General features: G+C 39.4%; 1 protein-coding gene across 1 annotated transcript in view; it reads right to left on the bottom strand.

The window, feature by feature from the left end:
* Positions 1-3,358: 3,358 nt before the first annotated feature.
* Positions 3,359-26,716, bottom strand: part of LOC130611185 (solute carrier family 12 member 7-like) — a 56,355-nt gene continuing 32,997 nt past the window's right edge. Inside the window, exons 14-25 of the mRNA XM_057431655.1 lie at positions 25,513-25,611; positions 23,577-23,696; positions 21,382-21,486; positions 19,126-19,294; positions 16,431-16,626; positions 15,940-16,109; positions 15,705-15,836; positions 13,966-14,073; positions 11,315-11,431; positions 8,965-9,146; positions 4,788-4,921; positions 3,359-4,334 (exon numbers count right to left, since the gene is read on the bottom strand). Of these exons, the coding sequence (XP_057287638.1) occupies positions 4,243-4,334; positions 4,788-4,921; positions 8,965-9,146; positions 11,315-11,431; positions 13,966-14,073; positions 15,705-15,836; positions 15,940-16,109; positions 16,431-16,626; positions 19,126-19,294; positions 21,382-21,486; positions 23,577-23,696; positions 25,513-25,611 (1,624 nt within the window). The 3' untranslated portion in view covers positions 3,359-4,242. The remainder of the gene's footprint in view (positions 4,335-4,787; positions 4,922-8,964; positions 9,147-11,314; positions 11,432-13,965; positions 14,074-15,704; positions 15,837-15,939; positions 16,110-16,430; positions 16,627-19,125; positions 19,295-21,381; positions 21,487-23,576; positions 23,697-25,512; positions 25,612-26,716) is intronic.

A 26,716-nucleotide genomic window follows, 5' to 3' on the forward strand; every position in this document is an offset into this window, starting at 1 on the left:
AAAGATGAATATACAGTAAGTAAAAAGGAGCAGAAGCATTGTGGAGACTTGCCTTCTGACTAGTCTTTGTGCACATTAACTAGTATGGTAAAAAACAACCATATTTTCATACTTGTAATCTTTATATATACCTCACATACGTGCTCCCCCTTTAAAAGCACCAGTACCCTCAGGAAAGTCATACAAAATCAGAGAGAGACACAATCAGGGGATCATAACCAGAAGGACTGTAGTGGAGGGAAAGCTCTTAGATAAATTTGTCTTTGTATTACATGTATGAATATATAATGTAGCTAAATGATGTATCATTTATAGATGTACTAATAAAAACATGCAGGAAAGTATATTATGCTTCCTTGTCAGTTTGAGGCTTCCCATACAACCTTAAGTGATAAGTTGAATTTGTTTCTGAATAGCCTACTGCCCAGAAAAAACCCATCCCCAGGTCAAATTAAGGCAGAAGTGGTTTTACACGTGGCTAACTGGCCTTTCTATGCACGACTTTAGTTCAAAAGAGGGAGTATCGGCATGGCCAATTCTATTAGAATAAACCTCACTCGTGCAAGCAGCACAACAGGGCACGAATGTGAGTTTATGACTGGAGGCAACCAAAGGTGAAGTCCATTGTATTGACTATAGTATTATTAGTTAGTACTGTTGGTGTTGCATGCATTAACTCAGGCAGTTAACTTGTGCACCTTGTCCTTGTTAATACAACTGCACAGGGTCGCTCCAGTGCAAATGCAATACTGGAAGGACACCGCTGAAAACCTGAGTACTGATCTCGACTGCCTGGAAATTAAAGGCAGTGTAGGAAGCATCAACGGCAGTAGATAAAACAAGCTCTCACAACGTGGTTTCAAGTCTGATGACTCCCCACAGTGTTCTGCATCGTGCAAACGTGAAATCACGTGAAAAGCTCAACTAATGTTTCCTTTGCTGTTGCTGGGTGTTCTGCAGATAAACGGTTTCTGCTCGTTGCAGATGGAAAGGAAGACATGCCAGCACCAGTGCTGAAACCTCACAATATAGAAAGCAGCCCCAAAAAGAAATTAAGCTCATAAACAAATACATAAACGCAGGCCAGAGGCACTCGTGATCTCCAAGCTGGGGCGCCACATCCTACCAGCTCCACTGCTCTCCGCAGGGCCCAACAGGGGTCACGGCGGAGGCGGCAGCAGCCCTCTATGATCGGCTCCCGCACGACGACAGGCCGCCTCCCTGCCCACGGCAACGCGGAGCAGCTCCCCCCGGCTGCAGCACTGCGGTACCCCGACCGACAGAGCCCAGACCCTCCGGTACTCACCATGGCGGCCCCTCCACCGGCGCCCAGGCCGCGGCCTACGGGCAGACGGTTGCCATGGAGAACGAAGGCTCGCGAGCGCCCGAGCTGCGCTCCGATTGGCTGCGGCTCGCTCACGTGACTCGCCCCTCCAGCTCAGCGGACGGTAACCAGGGCAACCGCCGTTGCGCCCCGACGGCTCCCGCTGCGCCCGGTCCCATAACCTCACACTGACCTGAACCTATAATCCAAGCCATAAAGCTGACTTTAACCCATAAGCCAACCCATAACCCGGAATCCTAACGGCTTAAACCCAAACCCTCACCCTAACACTAACCCTAACCCCTTAACCCTTACCCCTTACATTAACCCTAACCCCTAATCATAACCCTAACAGCTTAAACACAAACGTTCACCCTAAACCTAACCTAACCTTTACCATAACCCCCTAACATTAACCCTAGCCCTATTGGCTAAACCTAAACCCCACCTAACCTTAACATTAACCCTACCCCTAATTGTAACCCTAATGGCTTAACCCAACATAACCCTAACCTTTACCCTGCCTCCCCCAACCCCTAACCCTTACCCCAACATTAACCCTAACCCCTAAACCTAATCTAACCAACCTAATCTAGCAGAGGGTTATATAGAGAAAGAACATTGAGTGCTAACGGAGCTGTGAGTGAGCTGGGAGGGGAATTTGAGGCTGAATACACGTTCTCATGTGTTAGGGATGAGAAGTCTGTGTTAGCAATAGGTAAAGTCTAATCCCCCCAAAGCCCCAGCAAACCCCCAAAGACAGCAATCCCCTATTTTCCTTCTTGATGTTGCAACTACTACTAGGTGTTTGCAGTGACAGACTGGGAGACAGGCACAATATATCCAGAGATTTTGGTGCCAAACTAGTAAAGTGCCTACTGAGCATATCCAAAAGGATTCGTCAGGGCTAAACCCATGACATCTCATTGTCAATCAGTTCTTTAAGGAACAATGAGTAAGCAACTCTTATCTCATAGAATCAGGCCATCTTATCTCCTAAAGGCTCTCATCTTCAAGGCATGTCAGCACTAAGAATTTCTCTATTGAATCTCTACTAAACAGATGTATTTTTAACAGTCGGTAAAAGAAACCCCAAACTTTCCCAACCCTGGTTTGAAATAGTTGAACCCCAAAGCCATTAAAAAACCTCCAAACTGAACAATAAAAAGCCCAAAACCAAAATCACCAAAGGAAACCAAAGACCCCACCTGTAGCAGCCTCTGAGTGCCTAATCCAGAACTGAATCCTTACCAAGAGCCAAGCACAGTCATCTATGAATGCCTGCTTATGGCCCTGCACCACGGACCTCAAGTGCCTTTTAGTGTGTTACAAGAAAAACAAAGAGCCATTTGGATTGCACCAGAGGTATCCAACTACAGTTTTCTCCCCAGTGGTCTGAGAATGCCTTTTCACGTACTTGATACATGTGTCTTTCATTGTACCCAAAGGCCTTGGAGGACTTTGGTGTGCTCCCAGGGTACCTATGAGTGCTTCTACGTAAACCTAAGCCTACCCTGAAGATTAAACCTACACCCAGTGCCTTCTGGAGTTCAGCATTGCCTTGTAGCGTGTCCCAGCAGTGTTTATGAACCATCTGAAGTTCAACAGGCCACCTGATTATCTTTCTGTGTTCCTTCTGTTGATGTGCATCAAACTGCAGGGGCTGGCAATGGGCTGCTTTCAGCTTTTGCTGTTTATAACTTTGCTTTGCCCAGGAGAGCTAGGATAAAAGCACTGGCCTTGAGCCTAGACAGGTATTTGGGCCCTGCATCCCTGCTATCCCAGTCTGAGCAGAGGTGTCGACTGTACTATAAAAGAATAGTTTACATATGCTTCAATAAAACCACTCTTTTTAGAATAGAAACATCTTCCAATATTCAAAATAAACCCCACTTTAGGTTTTAAGCAACATTTAGAAAACTTAACAGTGTCCAAAAAGAAGCAGAATTCTGACAGAAGCAATCAAGTTTCTGTTGAGCACTAACACAGCATTGTTCAACGACTCCAACTGAAGCACGCTTATGGGCTCAATGGGTTCAGAAAAGCAGATTTTATTTTCAACAGCAGCACATACATAGAACATTTTCAAAATATACATATTTCAAAACAAGAGACTGCACTTCATTAACCAACTTGCTGTGGCTTATCAACTGTTACAATCATGACTGCAGCCAGGCAGAGTTACTGTTCCACAGCCTTCCTACGAGTTGGATGCTTTTCGGCTCCACTGGTATAGTTATGCAATACACTATAACCGCTAGTAGCTCATGAAGAAACCCCACACAACTTGCCAATTTACTATTACTGCCATTGGGAGGCTTCAGCTACCAAAGTACTTTAAAAAGGGAAATGTTATTTAAAACAAGTGTGGCAAATAATGAACTTCAGGGAAAACACTCTATGCACATAATATACGTGTTTGAGTGGTTGTATATATTTCTGCCTGAAGTTTCCTGGGCCAGGACTAGTCCCAACAGAAGCAACATAGCAGCATTTTGGTAAGGGAGGAAGCTAACTTTTCCTAAAGTCTTTCCCTTTTGTTTCGATGCAGAACAAAGATTAAACCAATCAAAAACAGCTTGCATTTCTAGATGTTTAAACACAGCATTGCATTAATTTTTCCTGTGTTTCACCACAGTTTAACAAGTGTCAGAATATGCTACATGTGAATATTCTAACCCAGCCACCGTTTCTCATTCACTACACAAATATTTTCTACATAAGCCTATCTTCTTAAAATATAATTTAAATACAACCTTTTAACAGAAAAAAAAAAATAAACCAGAACACACCATCAGAAGATTCAGCTTGCAGGTAATTTTCAATGCACTAGAACTCTTAATGAAGCTGCTCCAACTGTGGCAAAGATCTTTGTTTTCTCATTTGGGAGGTGTATTTGACCAAAATGAGCAAACAGGTTAAGAATAAATGGTGATCACTTCACGTCCACTGCCTCGGACCAGGAGAACTCTGTCCAGACCTTCTGTCAGAACTTCTAAAAACTCCATGTCTGGAATATCATTAAGTCAAGGAATTTATCCAGGAAAGAAACAAAAAAGCCACCAATACCTTTAAAAGTCAGATATATAATGCAAAAATCAAGTTCAACAATTTCCTCAAGGAGTTTTCTTGTGTCACCCTTTATACTGTCCCATAACATAATCCACCTGCTCGCTCAAGTGGAAATGAGGCTTAATTTGAGTGAAAACTACTCACCTACACAAAAGATGAAAAGAGACTTTAAATTCAGTTCAATATTTAGGAATGCTTCACATTGACTCAATCCCCCCCCTCCCCAATCATCAACACTTCTTAAAACTGTGGAATCAGAAGTTGTCTTCTTAAAGGCAAGCTTATGCTCACCACGGTTACCAGTGGTTATCCTAACCAACAGACAATGGCACAGTCATAAAGATCAAATTCCAAATGTCAAGAAATATGGAAGCAGAGAAGCAGAGGATACAGTTTTCATCTCCTTTTCTGTTTTTGGGAGGTCCAGGCATATTCAGGAGGACTAGCTGAGCATGCTGCGATTTATTAAGCACTACTCCATTGAGCTTCACAGCGGTGTGCATTCTTCTCACATTGGACTGATTCCTAGTGTGCAGACAAACATTTTTAAGTATTGCCACAATATGTATTTGAATTATATGTTATGTATTTGAATTTATAAGTTTCATCTATATGCACATAGAATAAGCTGCTTTCATGGACACCGGTATTTGTACACATTCAAACTAAATTATAGGAAACGCAATACCGAGGTTTAAAAGATGGGGTTTTGGGTTGGGTTTTTTTCCATTTGAAAAGAACATTTAACTCTGAAATTCAAGCAATTCTGAGCACATTGCCAAAATGCACAATTCTCCCCATTGTCAGCGATCTTTTGCAACAATGAAGCAAAATGAAGTTTAGTGCAGTTTATTAAACTATATATAAAAAGTAACTGGGTTTGTACAGGAAATTCCAAGCAAAGGAATTAAAGGAACGCAGTGGAAAGATTACAGTACGTATGTTGTATGATACAAGATTTCCCTCACACTCTCTTGGAGACATTACCAGGTTCCAGTAAGCCTGGTAAAGACAATTCAGAAACAGCAAAGAATTTATGAAATTAATAGTTCTTATGTCTTGAGTAAGGTAGCAAGGAATGAACTGAATCCGAGCCTCTCCCCTTACACTATCAATATTAACTATGTTGTTTCTTGTGCTCAACAAATATAATCACAGATTTACAGTCAAGAGGAAGAAACTGTTAGGACTTCAGAGATTTCCATATTTTTAGGATCAACCTTGGATGATTTCGTCACTCTTCAGAACAAAAGAAGTTTCCTTAGAGTTCCTGAGAAACTGCCACCTGTGCAAAGCTAAGACTGGAAATAAGTCATATGCTACAGTACAAGAATATCCAGACTCTACCTTAGTGGAGCCAGAAGATCCACTGCCCAAAAATAGATTTTCACACGTGTCACTTTAAAGGGAACCTTGGAAACAGGGTGGCAGCCCTTCTCATAAATGGAGATACTGGTATATTGATACAAGACAAATATCACTCTATAATATCCAATATTTTTGGCACACTAGCTAGTAGTCTCTCAGTTAAAAGTGCAACTGTACCCTGCTCAACTAGGCTCACACGCTGTCCTATAGCACAGAACAGGCAGGCAATAGCAGAGGGACACAAGACCTCTGAAGCGCCTGATGCTCAAGGCTGGCATCTTTCGAACCCCACTAACAGCAATCAAAATTACAGCACAAACCCCAGCACTGGATCAGCTCAAGCAAAAACCAGAAACTAATGAGAGCTCTCTTCCCAAAAGAAAAACATTTAGGAGGCCCAAAAGGAAATGGGCCTAACTTTGTTCTACTACTACAAGAGCTCCTTTCAGGGGGCTACACTTAGTTCTAGAGTCTTCTAGCAACATGTTTTATAGGTAAGTGTGGAGTTGAGAACAGCCAGATACAGGTTCATTCAAACATAGGGTGCTGAGAAAGATGGAGAACGATGGGAGCAACTTGTGTTCTCCTAAGTCCTGTTTGTTGTTTTTTTTCACTATGAAGGGAAAAGCCATTAACAGGACACTATTAGAACAGGTTGTATCTTCATTCTTGATTTTGCAGGGGCAACTAGAAGAAGGGAAAAAAGGCACCCAGCCAGAAGCTTGGTGGCCCGTGGAGACCAGCCCCATCTATTTCAATTGGTTTTTTTTTCTCCACCCCATTTTCCCCCAGGACAATGACATTTCCAAAACAGAGTTCAGTTTATCAGTCCATCCTGGCCCAGTGGCCATCTGTTCTGAAAACTAACTGTACCGAAACTATGTTATGAACAAAAGAGTACTTCAAGCTCAGTATTTCGAAGCAGAACAGCAGCTTGAGAAGACCAAAGAACAACTATGAAGTGAGGCAAGAGTGTATCACTGAAGAGGTGTATAACCATTAAAGTAGAAACACTGTTAAAGACAAAATGCAGAGGAAGTATAAGGGCTGTAAATTTGCAATGGAGTGGGCAAGGATTCAGCACTGGAGTAAAAGATCAAACTGAGCCTGAAAGTACAACATGAACCAAGGCTGACTAACTTAATTTATCCTTCAAGTAGTGGCAGAACTGAAATTACACATGGGACACAAAGTAAGCTCAGTTTTCATGAGAAGCTCAATTTACTAAACAGACAAAATGAAGATAACATTCAGCTCTGAAAAGCAGAGCAGCCACAAGTCAGTTCCACCCAAGAACAGAGAGCTGTAGTGTCCCATTTCTGTATGCTTTCATCCCCAGTATTCATCTGAACTCAAGTTATTTCTACACATGATGGGTTAGTAGAAGGGAGGAAAGAACTGGCATGTGATGAAACGTGAAAATTCCCTTTGGGAACAAATTTATCCTTATTGTCCCAGTAGTTATTTCACAATGGGGAGCATTTTCCCAGAACAAGAAAACCATAATTTTTAATGTAGTTAATTAGAAAGCTAATTATTATACTGGTGCAGAGGAGTACTGTCAAGTTCTACATTCTTACAGAAAGTAAAATACACGTTCTGTGACTCACCTTGAACAAAAAAGTGGATATAATATTTCGAAGTAAACATTAACAGGTCATGATGAATATCTTTCAGTGATAAATTGTAAATCACAGTGCATAAAACAAGGTACAAAACTATATGTATACTGCAAATTATGGTTTAGGAAACACACATACAATGTACAGGACCACAAGGGGCAGGGAACATAGCCTATGTTGCTTAAGTGAAATGAAATTTAGACTTACAGATTTCCCCATTCTCTACGTGGAAGGGAAGCAAATGAACAGGAAAGAATATATTTATGGCATCAGGTATATTTCTAATTCAACAACATTGTACAGGCACACCAAGTTTGAAACTTAATTCCCACCCCCAACCACATATAGTAAATTTAAAACATCTGAAGTCTGTGTCTTGCACAATTCTAAAGAAATAATAGTAAGTATTTCCAAGATATTAACACTTTGACACACACATCCCCCCTCCTTTTCCCTCAAGGATTCAAGTATAATGCAGCCCAGAACAAAAACAGTGCTTTAGAGCAGAAGGAAGATGGAAGGATGATGTTTGGAATTTGCAGAAGGTACACCGTTTGTAAAGAGCTCAGAGCAAACCCACAGAACAACTCAGGGTTTTAAGGGGCTGATTCTAAGTGTAATTTCTGTGTGCAAATCCTAGATTTAAGAACTGTTTCCTTTAGATATTAAAATTTCCATTGACATCCACAGTTTTGCTAGTCTAGGCCATGCTTATAACTGCACTCCTCCAGAAGTCAGAGAAAATGCGTATGTGTATGCATGCGCCTGAACGCAGCACGAAGCGGCAATCAAGCTGATGTCTTTCCGTCACTGGTTTTGTGTCTGCTACATTAGGCTTGACAAAGGCAGTAGCTGTTATCTATTAAGTGACCTCTCTTTAAGGAAAAGACATTGAGGAATATTTTAACAGGAAATATAAACAGACATACATATAAGCACAAGTTTTATCTTGCTTTCATTTACAGGATGAGGACTGAACATCTTTTAAACAAAAACCAAAACCAACCCTCAAAACTCCACCCAAACTCCAAAACATAAGCTAAATGTCTTGAAAGAATCTATCAGCTTCTTTGGTATGCCCTCCTCCACCCCAATACAACACAATAATTGAGACAGGGAAATGATATACAGTTTAAAATTGTTATCACCATCATTATTATTATTACTACTACTACTATATTACTAGTACTATTACTATTTATTAGTAGTAGTAGATAATAATTTATCATTATCATTATCTACTATTTATCTCTCACAGGAAGAGAGAGAACCAAAAGCTATCATTAAATATTTTAACATATATGCTTTCTGGAACAATCTAGAAGCTGAGTTTACAGCTTGAAGCCTGTCATTTAAGCTTCATTGACCACATTTTGGTGAATGGCTCTTTACAGTCATTGCTGTTCCACCCAATTCCATGCTAGTTTCATGGTGATGGCATTTAAGTGTAGTGCATGGAAAGATCATATTTATACTCAACTTTAAATAAATCAGAATCTCTTAAACAAACAAAACCCAGAACCACCCCCACGCTCAGTCAAACAGAAAACTCCAGACATCCATCACGTGTATACTTACGGTTTCATGTTAAAAATATCTTTAAAGCCAGATGCATTTGAATCTTTGTTTTTATGCTTTTCAGCTACAAACTTCTCTTTAGTCCAGGTCATGTGCACTTTTTCTGGCGCAGCAGCAGCCACGCTTTCTTTGACTGCTGGAGTGGAGTGCGAGGCAGTGTTTCTGTCATGGATCAGCTGAGCCTGGCCACAAAACAAACCATCACCCCAAGATTCAGCCACAAAGAGCATTTGTAGATTACACGGTATTAACATGCTGAAATGTAATTTCACAGCAGTGGAATAAAAGGCAATACAGAAAAAAAGGCACCTCACCTTGCGAACAACTATCAGACTGCTTTGACTTCACTATGAAATGAAACTGCAAGATTACGTTTGGGCTGGGATGTTATTTTGTAATGAACTGAAATGAGGCTAATCCAGCCAAAGAGTACTTTATTAACACTGGGGGTTTTGCCATGGAAGCTTGCTCAGTTACACTGTTATTTTCTCAGCTACTGTCCTAAACGTTTTCCATTGCACACGACTTGAGCTGAGCTACCAGCATGACCCCAGTAAGGCAATATTAGACTAGCCAAATTGCAGGCTAGCTACCTTCCATTGGATTATTTATGAATGCGAGTGCATATTACAGAAAAAAAGCCAATCAATGTAACCATGAAGGGGCCTTCTGAAGAGATAGCCCTTACAATAGCAGAAACTCAAATCACAGCTTTAAGAACATAGTACTGTTGTTCCCGCATGCATGCAAACTTCTCCGTTCCCTGTTTTGCATCCCTCTTACTCCTCTTGAGGAAAGAAGGAAGAAATATTTGAAGACATTATTTACTTACTTACCTTTGTCCATAGGCTTCTTTATTTCCATCAAAAGCAACACAAATACAGTACCTTAGACTCTTTCATAAGTGAACCGATATAGGGGAGGACTGTTTCGTGTTTTGGGGTGTTCTATTTTGGGGGGTGGTTGTTTTTCTGTTTGCTTGGTTTTTTTTGAGATCTTTAGCAGTTAGGAAGTCTCTTCAGAGACTTGTTAAATCCTGAGTTGAAGCTCCAGTTTCATTTGGGAACCTCAACCACATGTTAGTGATGGTCACGTCCCTCCATATGTGATGACTGAGAAGAATCAGTTCCATTCAGATCACAGTCAAAAGCATGACGAAAATCAAAGCAGATGACAAAAGTACTTCTATCTCTGAACAGTGCTTCCCCGACTGGCTCAAAAACTCTAATTGCAGTTCTTCTTAAATACGCAAGACCTTCTGTATTTCTCCTAAATAATGTCCCCATTCCCTATCCCTAAGGATTCCAAATCCTAAGTTAAATTCTGAGGTTTACACATATCTTTATTTTTTTTGATCGTCTACATATCTCCCCAGAAGATTAAATCATGAGTCAAGACTATGAATGAGAAATTACTGTAAATACAGTTCTATCATGAGAATGAAAAAGCTAACAAACGCATGCAGATATCTGACGTGCCATACAGCATCCAATGAGCTAAAATGTCAAACTAATAAGTGCAAGATGAGTTCAGTACAACTAGGCTTCAAAGAAGGACAGCTTGCCATTTTTATAAAGACAGAGAGGCCAAGAGAAATTCTGGAGCTATAGCACATGCTTATAAAAATGCAAAGACTACAAAGGCACATTTTTGTTAGTGCTATTTTGATACCAAATTAATTACATGGAATACAGCACGTTCTTCTCACACTTCACAAAGAAAGGGAAACAGAAAGGCATACAGCATTTCTACAGACTAGGCTAACACATCTTTAGATAAGAGCAACACTTCAAGTGCACGCTAAAAACCATTGATCACATCAGTCCATTTCCTTTCCAACTCACTATGCAGAAAGCAGTAATGACATTTGTGGGTTAATAATGGCTTGTCCATAAGCATGGAAATCTCCTTGAAAAGCCCTAGCATATATATATGGTCTCAGAGAAGCTCAAGTACTTCAAACCAGGAACTATAAAGGAAGGCAATGCTTTGTAGAAGTATGAAACATACTTATTAATCAAACAACCACTGTTAAAACTTTTAAGAGATAGAAGGCAGAGAAATATTTTTGCTTCTGGCTCTTAAGAGAAACAGGCACTCCCAGAAGTGTTTCTTGTACGGGAAGCAAGCGTGAGAAAAAGAGAACATAATCCATGTTGCAAAAGCATAATCTAGAGAACAATATATAGGGTAAGATAATGAATTTAGAAAAATAATAGAACTTAAATTTATGAAGAACTTTTCCAAAACAATGAATGATCAAGTTGTTAATTTGTAGTTCAGTTTGCAATAGTGACACTTCAAGTGTTGCAATGGGAAAATCTATCTAGCCAGTAACATGCCCAGCTACCTCCTCCTCTCGACAATCATTAGTCAGCAGTGCCTCCGCATCTTGCCCAATGGACTGTGGACTGGAGTAGCTTTTTCTTCTGATTGAGCCTCGAGACTCATCAGTGATGCTCTGAATCTGGGACAAAAAAGGTTACCAATGACCAAAAAACCCCCCAAACCCCAGTCTACAGAAAAGAGCAAATGATGCTATTATTCAAAATAAAATTTGTCTTCATTTAAATAGATGACATTTGGTATTGTAGCTTGTTCTAAACTTGGTTTGTTTTCACACACATACCATTTGTTTATGCATACTATGGCTCACTTCCTGGAATGTTTAGCAGATAGTTACGAAGTCTGTTTACAGAGATTTGTAAAAATGGAAAGTGAATTAAATCCTACATGGAAAACCTATATGGAAACCTCAACTGTTCCTATGTTTGTGAGGGTCACATCCCTGCACGTATATGATGATTCAGATGAACTGATTTTATTCAGTTACAATCGGAAGTATGAAAAAAACATTCAAGCAGGTGAGAAAGCTGCTTTCCAACTCTGAACACTGATTTATTTCCCAAACAGTGATTCACAAACTATTATTGTGTTCCTCACTTACATGCACCCGCATTTCTGCCAATCTTACCTGGCAGCAGCAATATGCACAACAGCAATTGCGCTGTGCATCCCAACACCAAGTAGTGGTGGGAGGAAGACTGCCACCTTCTCACAGTTCCAACAACATCACCACCTGGCCCAATTAATCAGGACAAGCCAGAGAAGGAAGCAACAGCGACCAGGAAGGGCAGTAAGGAAGAATGAGGCTCTACATTTTCTTTCATCTTTGTAGTGCTATTGTCAAAGTCAAAAAACAGTAAATGTTTGGCAGTTGCACCTAAGTCTTCAGGTTTTGCACTTTGCATGTGTTATATTTACACTTGAATAGAAGCACCTAAACCAAGTTCCTCAAAAAAAGGAAACAAAAATCCAACAAGCCCCCATGCCCCAGCTCCACAGGAAAGCCCAGGGGCAGGATCAAATAAAGTTCCATTTTAAAAATTGATGGGAAAGGGGAGAGTGAGGGTGATTCCTCGGGGATAAGAGCATAACTATGAGGGAAACGGCAAAAGAATGCTGTATAAAACCAAATTCTTCTCTTTGCAAAGGTTTGAACCTCGTTTGAAGAGGTACAGGCACAAAAATGATGTTAAAATACTAATCTAGGTGTTAACAGGAAACAAAACTACAAGCACAATTCACAGTTGGACTATCAGGGTTATATTTGTCTGGAGACAGATAATGTAAACAAAAGCAAAGCTGATTTGAACTAGTGATACTAATGACAGAAATGTTTTTGAGGCTCTCATAAAGCCAGAGGGGATGGCTCGACTCATGTAAAAGATGATCACATTAAGAAAAGGCCTGGCACACTGAGTGCCTACACTCAACTTGTAGCTCTGGAGGGGAAGGTATAACTAAACATTTTCTGATGAACATACACAAGAAAGAGGCAGATTAATATACCCAATCAGAAACACCACGTGGATAGAGCTTTTATTCTTGGATAAGGCAGGACATAAGTACTAGGTGTTCTTGGAATTATAAAGGATTTTACTTCAGAACATGAAAGAAATTCAATGGTATTTTGTACATTCGTATTTTACCCTGCCTGATATGAAGGAACAAGCTGAAGCTATAATGATGATGACTACATTCAGATAAAAGTGACTAATAAAAAAACCAACCAACCAAACCCAACATGGTAAGGGGAAAAGAAAGAAATTAAAACTTCCAAGCAAACTGCACTCTGCAGTAGTGCAGATCCCAATCAACTCAGAGAGCTGAGAATAAATTCTCGTCTCCACTATAATTTATATGCTAAAGACTACAGAGCTTTTAGGTCCTTGGGCTACTCATAAAGCATTCATGAGGAAGTTAAACCCTTTAAGCCTACTGGAGATTGACTAATCACTCAAACTCCACTGGTAAAATACTAGTGTTCAATAAAGAAATGAGGAAAACCTTAAGAACACCGAGTAAGGAGTATAGGAGACCTTGTGTTTTACTAAAAAGATGCGAGGCAGGCTGAGATCAAGAGAAAGCTACCATGATGCAGAAGAGAAGAAAGAGGTTTCACAGCAGCACATTGTTGTAGCGACACAAGGCATCTTTACAAACCTTAAAAAAATACGGTGAAATGGAAAAAAGAGAATAAGGAGAGATTAAAGAAAACAAAACCCAAAGAAACCTAAAATAAATTACAATTATCAGTAGACAAAAAAACACACAAGAAAAAATTCTAGTTATTTTATGAATCCAGTTAAACACAGGAGAAATGTCTTACTTGGCATGGGAGGGAAGTTACTAAGTGATACGAAAGCCAAAGCATTCAATACCTTTTACGTCATTAAAAAGTGTTGATAATGGCATAATTAACAGGATAAATGAGAAGGTAGAAGCACAAGAAAAAAAAAAGAAAGAAAAAAGCTTTAAATATATTAATATTAAAATATTCACAAGTATACAGGTGCATGAAGCTTGTGACTACAACATGCAAAATACCACCAGTGACTAGTAATGGTAGGGGAGCAGCAGAAGCAGCTGATTAGAAGCCATGGCCAAGAAATACTTTCAGATTTATCACAGAATATCTTGCCAAGCCCAAGCCCCTACCTCTCTTTCCCTTTCGTTCTTTGACAGCTGCATCTGTTTTAGCATCTGAGATCGCTGTTCCATCATCAATGTTTTCTCATACGTGAACGCAGAAATATCATTTTCAAACTGCAAGAGAGATTGGCATTAGAAACATCATGAGAAAAGTACTACTTCGAAAGAACAACATTTACTGAGTGTACCACATTCAGTCCTGCATTTGTTCAGCCCTGGATGTATTTATAGCATCAGAGTAATCCCAAGCATGCCGTCGACCAATCATTTCTGTCCTCATTCTTCAAACTTCTTTTTCAAACAGCAATCTTGTACAGTGAACTATACCAATATCAGTAGGATTTTCAGCTAAATTTGAGGTACTCGGGGCAGACTTCACACTGTTCTGTTCCAACTAGGCTGCAGAAATGAGGAAGGGTTGAAAGTGCTTCATTTCACTGGGTCTGCATGGCTGCCACCCCTAGCATATGCACAGTCGTTTCCTTACAAACTGTCTAGAGGCAAAGTAACACATCATCCTTTCCCCAGTGAGAAAGGTGTGAATAGAAGCTTTTATGAAGAAAAAGCATATATTCTCACATCAGCTCAAAGCTAAAAAACAGTGTAAAAATCTAGAGCAGTCATCTGAACTATCGCTGACTTGTGACATGTCTCATTTTTTGGAAGATTCTCAGGGTTAAATGCAAGCCTAATAAGAAAAGAATAAACTGTGCTTCCTATACTGTCCTTCTGCTCAAAATCCAGCCAAGGCTGAGCCTTTTTTAGGGCACTCTGTTCACTATCTTTCACCTGCACATGACACAGCATTTTAGTCTTTTATAGTCAGCGTTCCAAGCAAAACAAAAAGTAAAATAAAGAAAGCATTTATCTTACATCCTTGCTCAAAACCCTATCCACATCTTTCCCAAGTAACTTTTTTGCTATAAGTAATTTTAACCATTCCTAAAATTTTCTTTATGGCTGAGCAGCACGATAAACCTTCTTGATAGGGCTTTTTTGTTTTCCTCAGGAATTGGTGATAAGAGAAATTTTGAACCAGTCAACCCATCTCCATCCCACATCAAAATGAGTTTTAAAGGGCTGGTTTTTTCTTTGTCTTACTTTGGACATTATCACCTTTGAGAGCTGGAAATGAAGTTTTTCCTTTGTTGGAAAGAAAAGTGTGTCTAGGCAGACTTCAGCTTTAGTCCTTTCTCTTTAGCAGTTTATGGCCAGCATTTATAAAGGAAAAACTGTTATAAAATCAATTTTGTCACTATTTGATCTGTGGATTTCTAGCTGCATTGTCTTGCTGTTTGGTGTGGGCTGAGGCTGCCAAAGCTGAAAACAACAGACATATGCTCATGGGGGCTTTGGGATTCCTTATTCCAGAGAGATATTCATACAGCAGATGGAAAGAGGGATATGCTCATCCTCTCTCATGCTGGAAGCTATGGCTTATTGCTTTAAGCACATTCAGCCTTCCAAGCTAAAAAAAACAAGCTTTTTTCTTACTGAATGAACTATCTGATAAATAAAATGGGCATTAACACACCAAAGTGGCTCTACTTGACAAAACCATTTAAACTTACACTAGCATTGTGACTTGTGTAATCTTGGCTTTAAAACTCATTGTTCTTAGTGAGACTGAAATCTTTCCCTTTTCGTATCTGGGCTAACATCTCTTAGTTTCAAAAACGCTAAATCCATTTTCAACGAATCACAGAGCCTCCACTGCACCTAAAGATAGACAGACAGTAACATACCATTTCAACAACTTCCACTTCAGCATTCAGCCTAAGATGATACAGGAACATCTGAAGATCCTTCTTCATTTGAATGCTATTATCATCCATTTGCGCGACAGTGAAGATACGCATCTTACACTTCCTCCAAACCTATCAAAAAAAAGATTATGATTGCTATCACCATACTTAACTATCAAGGTGACACCATTCATTGCTAGAAAATGAAACAACAGCTATTTTCTGTTGTCCTTGCCTTGTGTTGCCGAAGGAGGAAAGGCAGTAACATCAGCATACCACCGTCATGAACAATCCACCACACATCTATGTTCCCTTCAGTAAAACGTTCTTGATTTGTTGGGAACAAGTCGATGTTTTTTGCCACCAGCAGTGCTTGCTGAGCTGCTGTTGTTTCACGGACAGTATCTGCAAGGGAAAACAAGACATCTGATTGAGAACTTCTGGTTTTCATGCACAGCTCTTGTTCTAGTTTAAATACAGAAGCTTAAATTCTCCCAGATTTTGCTGGAACAGGAACACCCTGGGTTTAGTGACTAATATGCTTCAGAGAAGAAGAAGAGAAGCGAGGGTTGAAGAGACTGAGGGCTGAGAAAACCAGCACCACATGATATCAGATGTGGGGAAATATTTAATACTGGACATTGTGCATCACATCTTCACACAGCAAATAGGTTAGTTACACACTTGCAGTACAAACGCATAGGAGAAAAATCAATAAACACATACCAACAAAATTCTTCCATGAGAAACGATTTTCTGTCTGCTTCCATGACTGTGGCCATGCCATCAGGACAGTGTTGTGCTTCATCCCTCCAAGCCCAGCCGACTGAATCAAGTAGGATATTCCATCTCTGTAATTAGGAGACACCACAATCTGGCAAAAGCCTTTAGTCTTTTCTACTCCCATTAAGGCCTTAACATTCTGCCAAAGGAAGATTACATGTGGGGAAATACAGTCAGCAACACTGGTAATAAACACTGTAAGAAGTAACAGCACTAAGTAAGAACATACCATTAGCTGCAATGTACAGCTAACATCAAGAAACTGCTAATTCCAAGAGAGTGAACATGATTCTGTGACAAGTAAAACCCAAAACGCCACACACAGGGTTTTCATTACTTTAATTATTCAGCCTTCTATTTCCCAAACAAGATATGAATAAAAACACATTGACAAAGATAAATGACACTGCTTCAGGTAAAGTCAAAACTGCTGACTGACCTCAGGTATGGAATAGCAAGTCCTTCCTTTTGGAATTGGAAGGGTTAGGAAAAATGTGATGGCAAGGGCTTTAGAATAAGAGGCTGTCAAAGCTCATTAAAACACTTGGACTGTAAGAGGCCAGTTCTTTACTTATTGGCTCCCAACATGGTAAATAGATGTGCAGGAGACACTTGGAATCACTATCTGAATAACGACATGATAAACTGACCAGATTAAATCTCCCACACCGGCTTAATTTCAGTATAAGACTCTTCCATTTAAACACAGACAAACATACAGACACAGAAGTAATTCAGAAGTGGCATTCAAAATGGTATCAAGGTTGAGTAGGGAACCTCAGCTTTGGAAATTACTACATTTTCATGGCACATCTTTAAAAGAGGAAAAAGAAGTCCTCAGAGAGTTTGGCAGCAAAGCTAACAAGCCTGTGCAAACAGTACCTGTGAGCACGTATCAGTTTAATAGGAGCACTTTGTTCATTTAAAAGATGCTTTTTTTTTTCTTTTTACAACAAACCCAAAAGCTGTGAATGAAAAAGAATCCCAATTTCCTACAACTCTGGTAGAAACCTTTTCTAGGTGAAATTTTCCAAAACCAAACTTTCACAATTCATCTTTGTTTCTATCTCAAAAGAAATAGTTTCCTTGATCTTAACACCAAGGTCTGACTCTCTAGCGAACCTGGGGATTAGGTGTGTCTTACATTCATTGCTGTTCCCTCTCTCAACCATGTACCTGACATCAAGTTAAGCCAGCTACAGGTTAACATTTCACCTCCCCATGGGTAAGCATTTTCTATGTAAAGATTTTCACTGGCCTCACTGTATGCTCAGTCTTGTTTTCTACTCATGCATGTTCATAACAACAGCTTAATAACAATTACTTTCACAGTGTAACATTGCTAGACTGTTTCCATGCTAATTGCTCTCTTGGAACCTTCTCATGTGACAGTAGTATGTCTTCCTACTTAAGTCATTTGAAAAGCCACTTGGGACTAGTCTGAATACCAAAAGGGAGAAAATAAAACCCAACAGAAAGCTGGGAGAAAAGAGGGCAGCTAGCTTTAAGTCCATTTCAAATACTCATCTATTTGAATAAATCACAGGCATTTTTACACAGCTTTGAAGATGACCTGGATCAAAATAGTAGGCATTTCAACTGATATTCTTTTCAACAAGACTGAAGATATTCACCATTTTTGGACGATATATGGGCAATCAAAGCCTACTCCTGGAGAAGGCTTTATCCTAGTTCTCTAAAGGCAACAGAGTTTCCAATAGTATTCAATAAAATACACGAAACATGGTATTTTCTAAAATTGTTTCCCCACTCTATAAAGTCAAGAGAGTTTGCACAGGTAAGCAAATACAATTATTCATACTGAATTCACCCGATACTGGATTAAACAAGGTAGTACACAGGTTGTTTACGACTAAACACAAAGGGAAACTTGCTTTGCATTGAAAGACCAAGCTGCATGAACAACAGGTCTTCAGAAGTTCAGTCTATTAACTTCCCTTTTTCCTTAAGGGGACTATTTAAAATAAAGGTATTTTTAAGGGATTTCCCATAAAAACTGGGTTTCTAGTTCCAATTGGGCAGTCCAGTCAAATACAGAGAAGTTATCAGGGAGAAAAGAATAGAAAGAAACATTCAAATTCCGTGTGCTTTAAGCACAGTTAGAGGGCACCTTCAATCATATGACGACTTACTATTTTTCCCTACCTCATCCTACCTTCTCTGGAGATATGGAATAAATAGGAAATTAAAAAAAAAAAAAAGGAGAAAAAGTAAAGAATTTCAAGGAGGATATTGTTTATGGTTAAGCAACAGAGTAGGATTCCAGTAAAGACTGCTCCTAATCCTAGCTCTGCTAGGTATTACTAGGACAATGTAGAAAACCATATCATGTATGCATCTGAAGGATGAGATTATGACATCTGCACCTGTCAGATAAATGTTAATTTTTTTTATTAAATAAATCAGTTTCCTTATAATTTGTTAAAAAACTACCACTTCTTTGGTTTCTGCTACACACATCAACCTATTTTTTATATATAACCATTGATTGTACTGAGGGTAAAACTTGCTGGTTTATTAACTATGTTAGAAGTCTGTTCTAAGATACAAGTTATCCAGATTAAACATTTAAATGCTAATGGAAGTTCCAAGTGTCTGTCAACTGTCTTGTACATACCTCTTCAGCTTTCTGGGTTTCTGTACATTTATCCAAGTAGATTCCCTGAAGCACAGAGCCCACAATAGTCAGTCCTTTACCAGCCTTCAGCTGAGAGGTGAAAGAAAGCAATCTAGGATGTTTCACCAACTGCTCACTATCCAAGTTTAACAAGACCAAAAGTTGAGGTCTGCCAAAAAAAGAAAAATAAAAGTTAATCACACACAAATACATATAGAAAAGAAAGGATTGGAAAATTAAAATTATCAATTAATGAAATGCAGATATAGCGCTTAGTTCAATAGAAAACATTAAACTACAGAGCAAAGAATTCATAACTCGCAATATTGGCAACTCTTCAGGTGCAGAATGCCTGCATAAGCCACTGTACCAGCCTGCTGAGGAGCTCCCTTTAAAAAAAACAGGAACATTACTGAATCAAAATTATCACCCTTACAAGGTCCTCTAGTGCAACCTGCTGCTTTAACATGGTTAAACACTGAATGCACACCAGACTGTTCTCAGCTTCATCCAGCTGCATTTTGAAAGCCTCCAGAGAAAGAGATGTTATCACCACTGGGTAACCTCTTCACTGCCTAATTAGCATCACCTCAATTTTAAGTCTTTTTTCTGTTTCCATTTTATCACGTTTTCTCCTTCTCCCACCATTTATGGCTGTAAGGAGTTTGAACCCATCTTCTCAGTACCTTCTCCTTGGTAACGGATGTTTACTAGTTAGTGATATCAGCTTTTAGGTCCCTCCTTAAGCCTTCTCCAAGCTGAGTAAGCACAGATCCCTCAGCCTCTCTCCACAGGGAATATGCCCCTGTGCCCCAAACCCACCATCTCAGGGGTCCTCTGCTGAACCACAACAGCCTATTGATGTCCTTCCTATATTAGGGTGCCAAGAACTGCATTGAATACTCTAGATGCATTCCAATGAGTGCTGAGCAAAGAGGAATATTATTTCCCAATATATTTACTTTCCAATATACTAGGTATGCTCCTGTTGATGCAGTCCAGCACATCACTGCCAAGGCACACTGCTGGCTTATTACCTACTGGGAACCACAGGTCCTTTTCACCAGAGCAAGTTCCCAGCCTTGTACCACTGCATTGGACAAGCCTGTTTCAAATACTAGACTTGGCACTTGTCCTCCTGGATATTCACAATGTTCTTGTTGATCCAGTCTTTAACCTGCATAGGTTGTTCCAAAAGAACAGTCATACCTGTACTGATAGCACCTCAAGTTCAGTACCAACTGTGTACCCGATGAGGATGAATTCTGTTTCCTTTAATCAATATCCAATCTGCTTACTTTTTCCAAACTAACATTTTATTATTTTCCTGTCCTGCCTCAGAACCAGCACAGTTTAAGACGTAACAAGGAGGTCCAGTTCAGACCCAGATAAAGGCAGTGATTCATGTATTCCACAGTAAATCCTTATGCTCAGGAATCCCACAACGAATGGTAAATAACGCTGTTACACTGAAGGGCAATAGAACATTGCATGTGTATGCACCCAGGGATGCTATCACAGACCAGTGTCAATGACTAAAGCACCACTTTCAGGCACAATTTCTTTTTTATGTGTTCCATTGATCAGGTTCTTCTGACTTTTGTTCCTTAAATGCCAAGTAATTTTCTGTGTTGGCTTTGAGAAAATGGATAGTTTAACAAGTCAAAAGAATATCTTGCAAGAACAGTGGTGGACATTTGACCCCATTACACACAAATGGAGAGCAAATGTGAGATTTTGTTTAAATGATATCTAAGAAATCAAGAAAGCGTTGCTATTAAATGAAGAGGTGTAGAAAGAGACTGCCACACAAAAATAATTTAAACAAATAATGGGTCCTTTGAACATTTATACAATGTATTTCAGAGGGAAAATTCACAGAATAAAAAAGAAATAAAACTACCCAAACAGTTATGGAATTGCAGTTTCTTCTCCAGAGACAGTGGGACTCAATGATAACTGTTGCTTTGAATCTGAAAAAGCTATAAATAATCAAACACTTAAAGTTCTTCTGCACTTTCAAAAGCTATGTTAACACCACATGGATAGAAGTCCACCTTAGTTTGCTCATATTCCCAGCAAAGTTAATTCCTATTGTAATAAACAGTAATACTATTGCAATGACATCATTTCCATGCCCAAGTTTAAACATTACTTTGATGATGAATTTCACTTTGGCATTAGCTTTAACAGCAATATTCCCAATAGATTTCCTTATTTTGACACTTATGTGACTGTGGAAGACACAGGGCTTACCTCCAGTTCTTGGTGTGAGGAGGACCATCTTCAACACGAAGCAAAGCATAGCGAGCTGCATTCAGAGACAGTCCTCGGATTCCATCACCCCATTCTTTTTCCGCTCTTTGGGGTGCAAAGAGATTCAATTAACAGGGTCCCATTTCTTTATATAAAGTATATTTTCTCATGTTAGGGATAATGGGCATGAAAAATTAATACTTTTGTGCATGAATACATGACAAAACCCCTCATCTTGCAGATTTAAATCAAGAATGAAGACTAAGCAAGATAAAGTAGTCTCAGGTCCCTTCAAGAGAACTACTTATTAGTTGTTACTAATATTGATTATGGTTTATTCTATTCATATTTCAAAAGATTTTTTGTAGTCACGAGGTTACTTAAGTTGTTTTTGTGCACTAGAATGAATAAGTGAGGACTACAGAGAATCATAGAATAGTCTGGGTCGGAAGTGACCTTCAAAGGTCATCTAATCCAACCCCAAGTCCCTTACTTCAAAGGAACTGTTTTAAAGCAGCAGAATGAATATGTGAATCTTGGGTTTGTATGGATTAGCATGTTGTATCTTTCCCCAACACCAGCAATACAGCTTTTTCCACATCCTTTCCCTCCCAGGTTGTCTCCCAGATGAGCCTAAGGCTTCACCTGCACTCCTGATTACTTGCAATCACCCTACATTTTCCACTCCTCTTTCTTCCAATACAAAGCTATGCTAGATGTCACATAGAGATAAAATAAGAAAGAACTGTTAGGCTAACACAGTTTTCCTTTCGGGGGATTCTACTATGCAAGGGGTCCATCTGCCTTGCCTTCCCTCTTGTTTCCATTCATGAATTCACCCTGAACTTTGTTACCTCTAGCCCTCTTTCAAAATCAGGTGAAATAAGCCAAACTGAATTCAAAAGCTATTAAAAACAATGTGGCAATTAAAATGTAGCCTGACAGATGGCACAGTCACCTGAGTTTCTTTTACTTAGTTATCTAAAAATCCACATCAAAGCCCAGGTTTTCCCAGGCCACAGTTCTTAGAACATACCAGGGCAAGTCTCTCCTCAGTGTCAAATCAGCCCCTGCATTTGTAAAGGCAGGGAGAAAAGAAGGTTAAGTTTCTGCAAAAAAGAATCTCTTTTTCCAGGGTAGATGTGCTGCCTGTGCACAACACTTACAGAGTCTGTATACAAATTTGTATACACATACATATGACATTGATATATGTGCATGCCAATAAAGACACACACAAGCAGAACTGCTACCCTCTGATCCAACTTCCTGGTTAAAATAGGCAAATTAATTTCCTTATGATTGATCCAGTAAATGCAGCTGTCACAATCCAGGAAAGCACCTAATCTGGAAATGGAGCTATTAAAAGATGGAGAACCCACAAGCTGGAGCAGTTTATACCCGCTGATCCACTTAAGACCTGTCCTTAATCGCACACCAAAACTGGCCTCACTTCAATTTCCTGCTCCAAGCCCTTACTAGTTTTCCTGACTAGAATCTTTCAGCATTGGGTATCTTTCCTTAGAAAGGGAAAGCACACACATTACTGATCATAATCACCACCAGGGTTTGGATATGTTGGCTGGTTGGGTTTTTTTTTGGTTGGGTTTTCTTTCTTTATGAACTCAGCACATTCTTTCAGTCTCCTATTCACACAGTGTTTCTTACAGGTGTAGCTCTGTAAGTGTCCCTTGCCAAAGGCATAGAATGCAAAGTATGCTGTGATTTATGGACGATCTAAGGCTTCAGAATATAGATAATTTTTGGTGGGTGCTCTGGATTGTTCGGTATGATTCAACCTAAAAAGTGGGCTAAAGACCCCACAAAAGAGGAGCATTTCTGGGCTTTAGCACCAATTAATAAGAAGGTAACAGTTCTGTATGTTGCTGTTTGATATTAAAAGGTGATGTTCCTGCAGCACTAAAACATTACACCATAATCTCCACTCAAATGACATTTCCCCAAGACTTATTGGTTCTTATTTTCATTATTGCTGACTGTCATGAAGTTTGGAACAGAACTTCCAAAGAAATGAGAACCTGAAAACTTACAGCCCTTCATAGAGACAGGATCTCACCTTGTTTCAAGGAATACTCTTAATTCTATTACTTCAGTTGTATCTACTTTATACAAAAGTGCTTTCTGCTAAATGTTAAAGATATTAAATATAGAATAAATAAGATATATGGTCTTACCCTCTATATTCTATGTATTTGTATATACATCCTGCGATTAGCATGGCAATCAAAGCATAGTACCAAGAGCAAATGAACATCAAGGCAAGACATAAACTCATCCCCAGGAATGAGAGAGTCCTAAAAGAAACCATTTTTTTCCATTTTTTTAAAGAGGCATGCAAATGTTCCACAAAGTCAATTCCTTACTTAAGTTAACTTCTATAACTAAAGGCCTTCCATAACTAAATGGCCTTTCTTCTTCAAAGGCCATTTCATAGCTATAGTGTAAATACAAATACATTGTCCCCATTTTAGTTTATATATATTTAACCCCCCCCAAAACATTCTAACCTTTTGTAGCATAATTAATACAATTGCACTAGATATAATAATAGCGTTACTACATTTGTCACTGAAACTCTACTGGTACCTCCAAACAAGGTCTGTTTCAAACCACACTCCTATTACTTATTTAAAGTTAATTTGAATTTAAGAAGTACTCAAGCAATACTAAACAACATTATGTTACTGCCGGCAAAAATAGTTGATTAAATCTGACACATTAAATTATATTCTCCATTTCTGTTGTGGCCAGTCTCTTAGGCAAGAACATGGGACAGTAGATGACAATACAGAAAACAATCTTTCTAAGGCTACAAAGAGGAACTGTAAACTGAAAGATTCAAATTTATATGCCTGGTTTGCCCACATTATTATTCAAGATAGATGTAAATAAGCTCAGAAATGGATTGTTTTGTGAATGCTTTTAGTCACATATGACACCCCAGACTTAATTTCACCCAATCTCCACTAGCTTTCACTGTCGTGACAGAGTGTCAACAGACCCACCTTTTGTTTAGTACCTTTGGTTTGCTTCTTTAATACCATACAAGTATTAAAGGAAAATGCATCCAGGTTTAAACCTAAGAAATGCTTTCTACCTGTTCTGAAGACATCAGAACAACAGCTGCTCCTTCATGCTTGACTTAGCCAACCTAAGACTCTCACTCCAAAAAATAAAGCCCCATCCCAGTACTGGTCAAGCATCCCAACACCAGCTTTGGCTGGAAGTGATGCCGCAGTCACCCAGCAAATCAGTTGGTTCACTGATTTCTTTGGGAAGAATATAAAAAAGAATTATTGCCAAAAGGTTACAAACTCTGCTGCTGACATCTCACAACTCTTTTCTTTTTCCTGCCTCACCATGGTCCACCCTGTACCTCTTGCCACTCTCCATCTTATCCACCTGCATTAGCTTTTAAGCTACTCTGCACCACTTACTGTACTTCTGCCACAACCAGATTATTCAGGAGAGGTGGAACAAAGCCAAAAAAGCCAAACAAAACAAACCCCCAAACCAAACAAAATTCAAGCCCCCCCCAAAACCCAAAAGACAACAATCCCCCATTTTCCTTCTTGATGTTGCCACTGCTACTAGGTGCTTGCAGTGATAGACTGGGAAACAGGCGTGATATATCTGGAGGTTTTGATGCCAAACTACTAAGTGCCTCCTGAGCATATTCAAAAGGATTTTTTCAGGGCAAACCCGTGACATTTCATTGTATCAACCTTCCTCAATATTAAAGACAGACTATATGCTTTTTCATCTTCATTCTCACATACGCCTAAGACCCCTTGGCTTATAAGCAATATTAAATATCATCCTGCAGCCCCTTCCCAAAACGTCTACGATTAGCCACATCTTTCATGATCACAGCTATTACTAGCCCTATTCCTGTTTCAAAATACACTTCTCCTATTGCTTATTTACTGTTAATTTGAATTTAAGCTAAAAACCCACATGAAAACCATGCTGCTGTTAGAGTGTTTTCAGTGCATGAACCATAACTCATTGAAGTTAGAAAGGAGGCTTTGCTTTATTACTGAAGGAAAATCAACAATTTGGGGCTGCATAATTAGTTTTAACTCTTCTGAATTAAGGGATATTCCCTACCAGTGGTAATACTTGAAACGAGGTCTCCAGTTGGGAGTGCGTAAAAGCGTCTGAACTGCACAGGCCAGATTTACAAACATATAGCACATGAGGAAAAACCTGTTAAGACAAAAATAGAAAAGCAGGGAACAAAAAGCATTTTCCAATAGGAAATTAACTAGACAGATTTGCATTAAGTGGCTGAACACAATCCAAAAAAGGGTAGGAACTTGTACACTGTGTTTTGAGTGGCAAATAGAACACAACATGTAGATTAAGTTAATACTAGGCCTCAAAAGATGGTATTAGCATAACAGAGAGCCTCAAACAAAGACTTGGGAGAAAGCACAGCAAACAACTGACAATCACAGTGTACAGGTTTTGGCTGGGATAGTTTATTTTCTTCACAGTAGCTCATATCATGCTACATTCTGGATTTATAACCAAAACAGTGCTGATAACACAGGGATGTTGCAGCTGTTGCTGAGCAATGATTACACAGCATCAAGGCTGCCTCTGTTTTTCTTGCTGTCCTGCCAGCAGACAGTCTAGGGGAAGGGACACAGCTGGCCACAACTAACCAAAGGGATATTCAATACTGTATGACCTTGTGCTCAGCAGTAAGAGCTCAGGGAAAGGAGGAAGAAGTGGGACACATTTGGAGCTCATGCTGTTTGCTTTCCCAAGTAACAGTTGCACATGGTGACCACCTTCCTTGTCATGGCAACACACCCACCTATTGACTGTGAACTGAATTCCTTCTTTTGCTTTGCTTGTGCCCAGAGCTTCTTCCTTACCCATTAAGCTGTCTTTATCTCAACCCATGAGTTTTCTCACTTGCACACTTCTGATTCTCTCCCCCATCACACTGGGGGATCAGGCAAGCAGATGTGTGCGGCTGAGCAGTTCACAAGGGTCAACCCATGACACATGGGATAAACTTCCAAGGCTAAGGCAGTAAAACAAAATTCAGTTCCTACCCGAAAACATTGAACTGTTTTGTCTGTGTCTATTAGATGCACTTGAAGTGAAGTAACAGGACTTTTTATTTTAAAATACAGTTTTTTAAAAGTTGATTTATTTTTACTAGCATCCAAGAACTCTGTCATGGAACAAGGGTTTTGTGTCTCAGAAATTAGTTCCAGCCATTTTCTTGTTTCATATTTCCTCAAGGATCAAACAGGAATATAACTTGTTAGGAAACAAAGTCTAACATGTATTATTT

The sequence above is a fragment of the Pezoporus wallicus genome, unplaced genomic scaffold (assembly GCF_028554395.1).
Source record: "Pezoporus wallicus isolate ANWC-B61680 ecotype Strahan unplaced genomic scaffold, APGP_CSIRO_Pwel_v1 scaffold_11491, whole genome shotgun sequence".
Lineage (NCBI taxonomy): Eukaryota > Metazoa > Chordata > Aves > Psittaciformes > Psittacidae > Pezoporus > Pezoporus wallicus.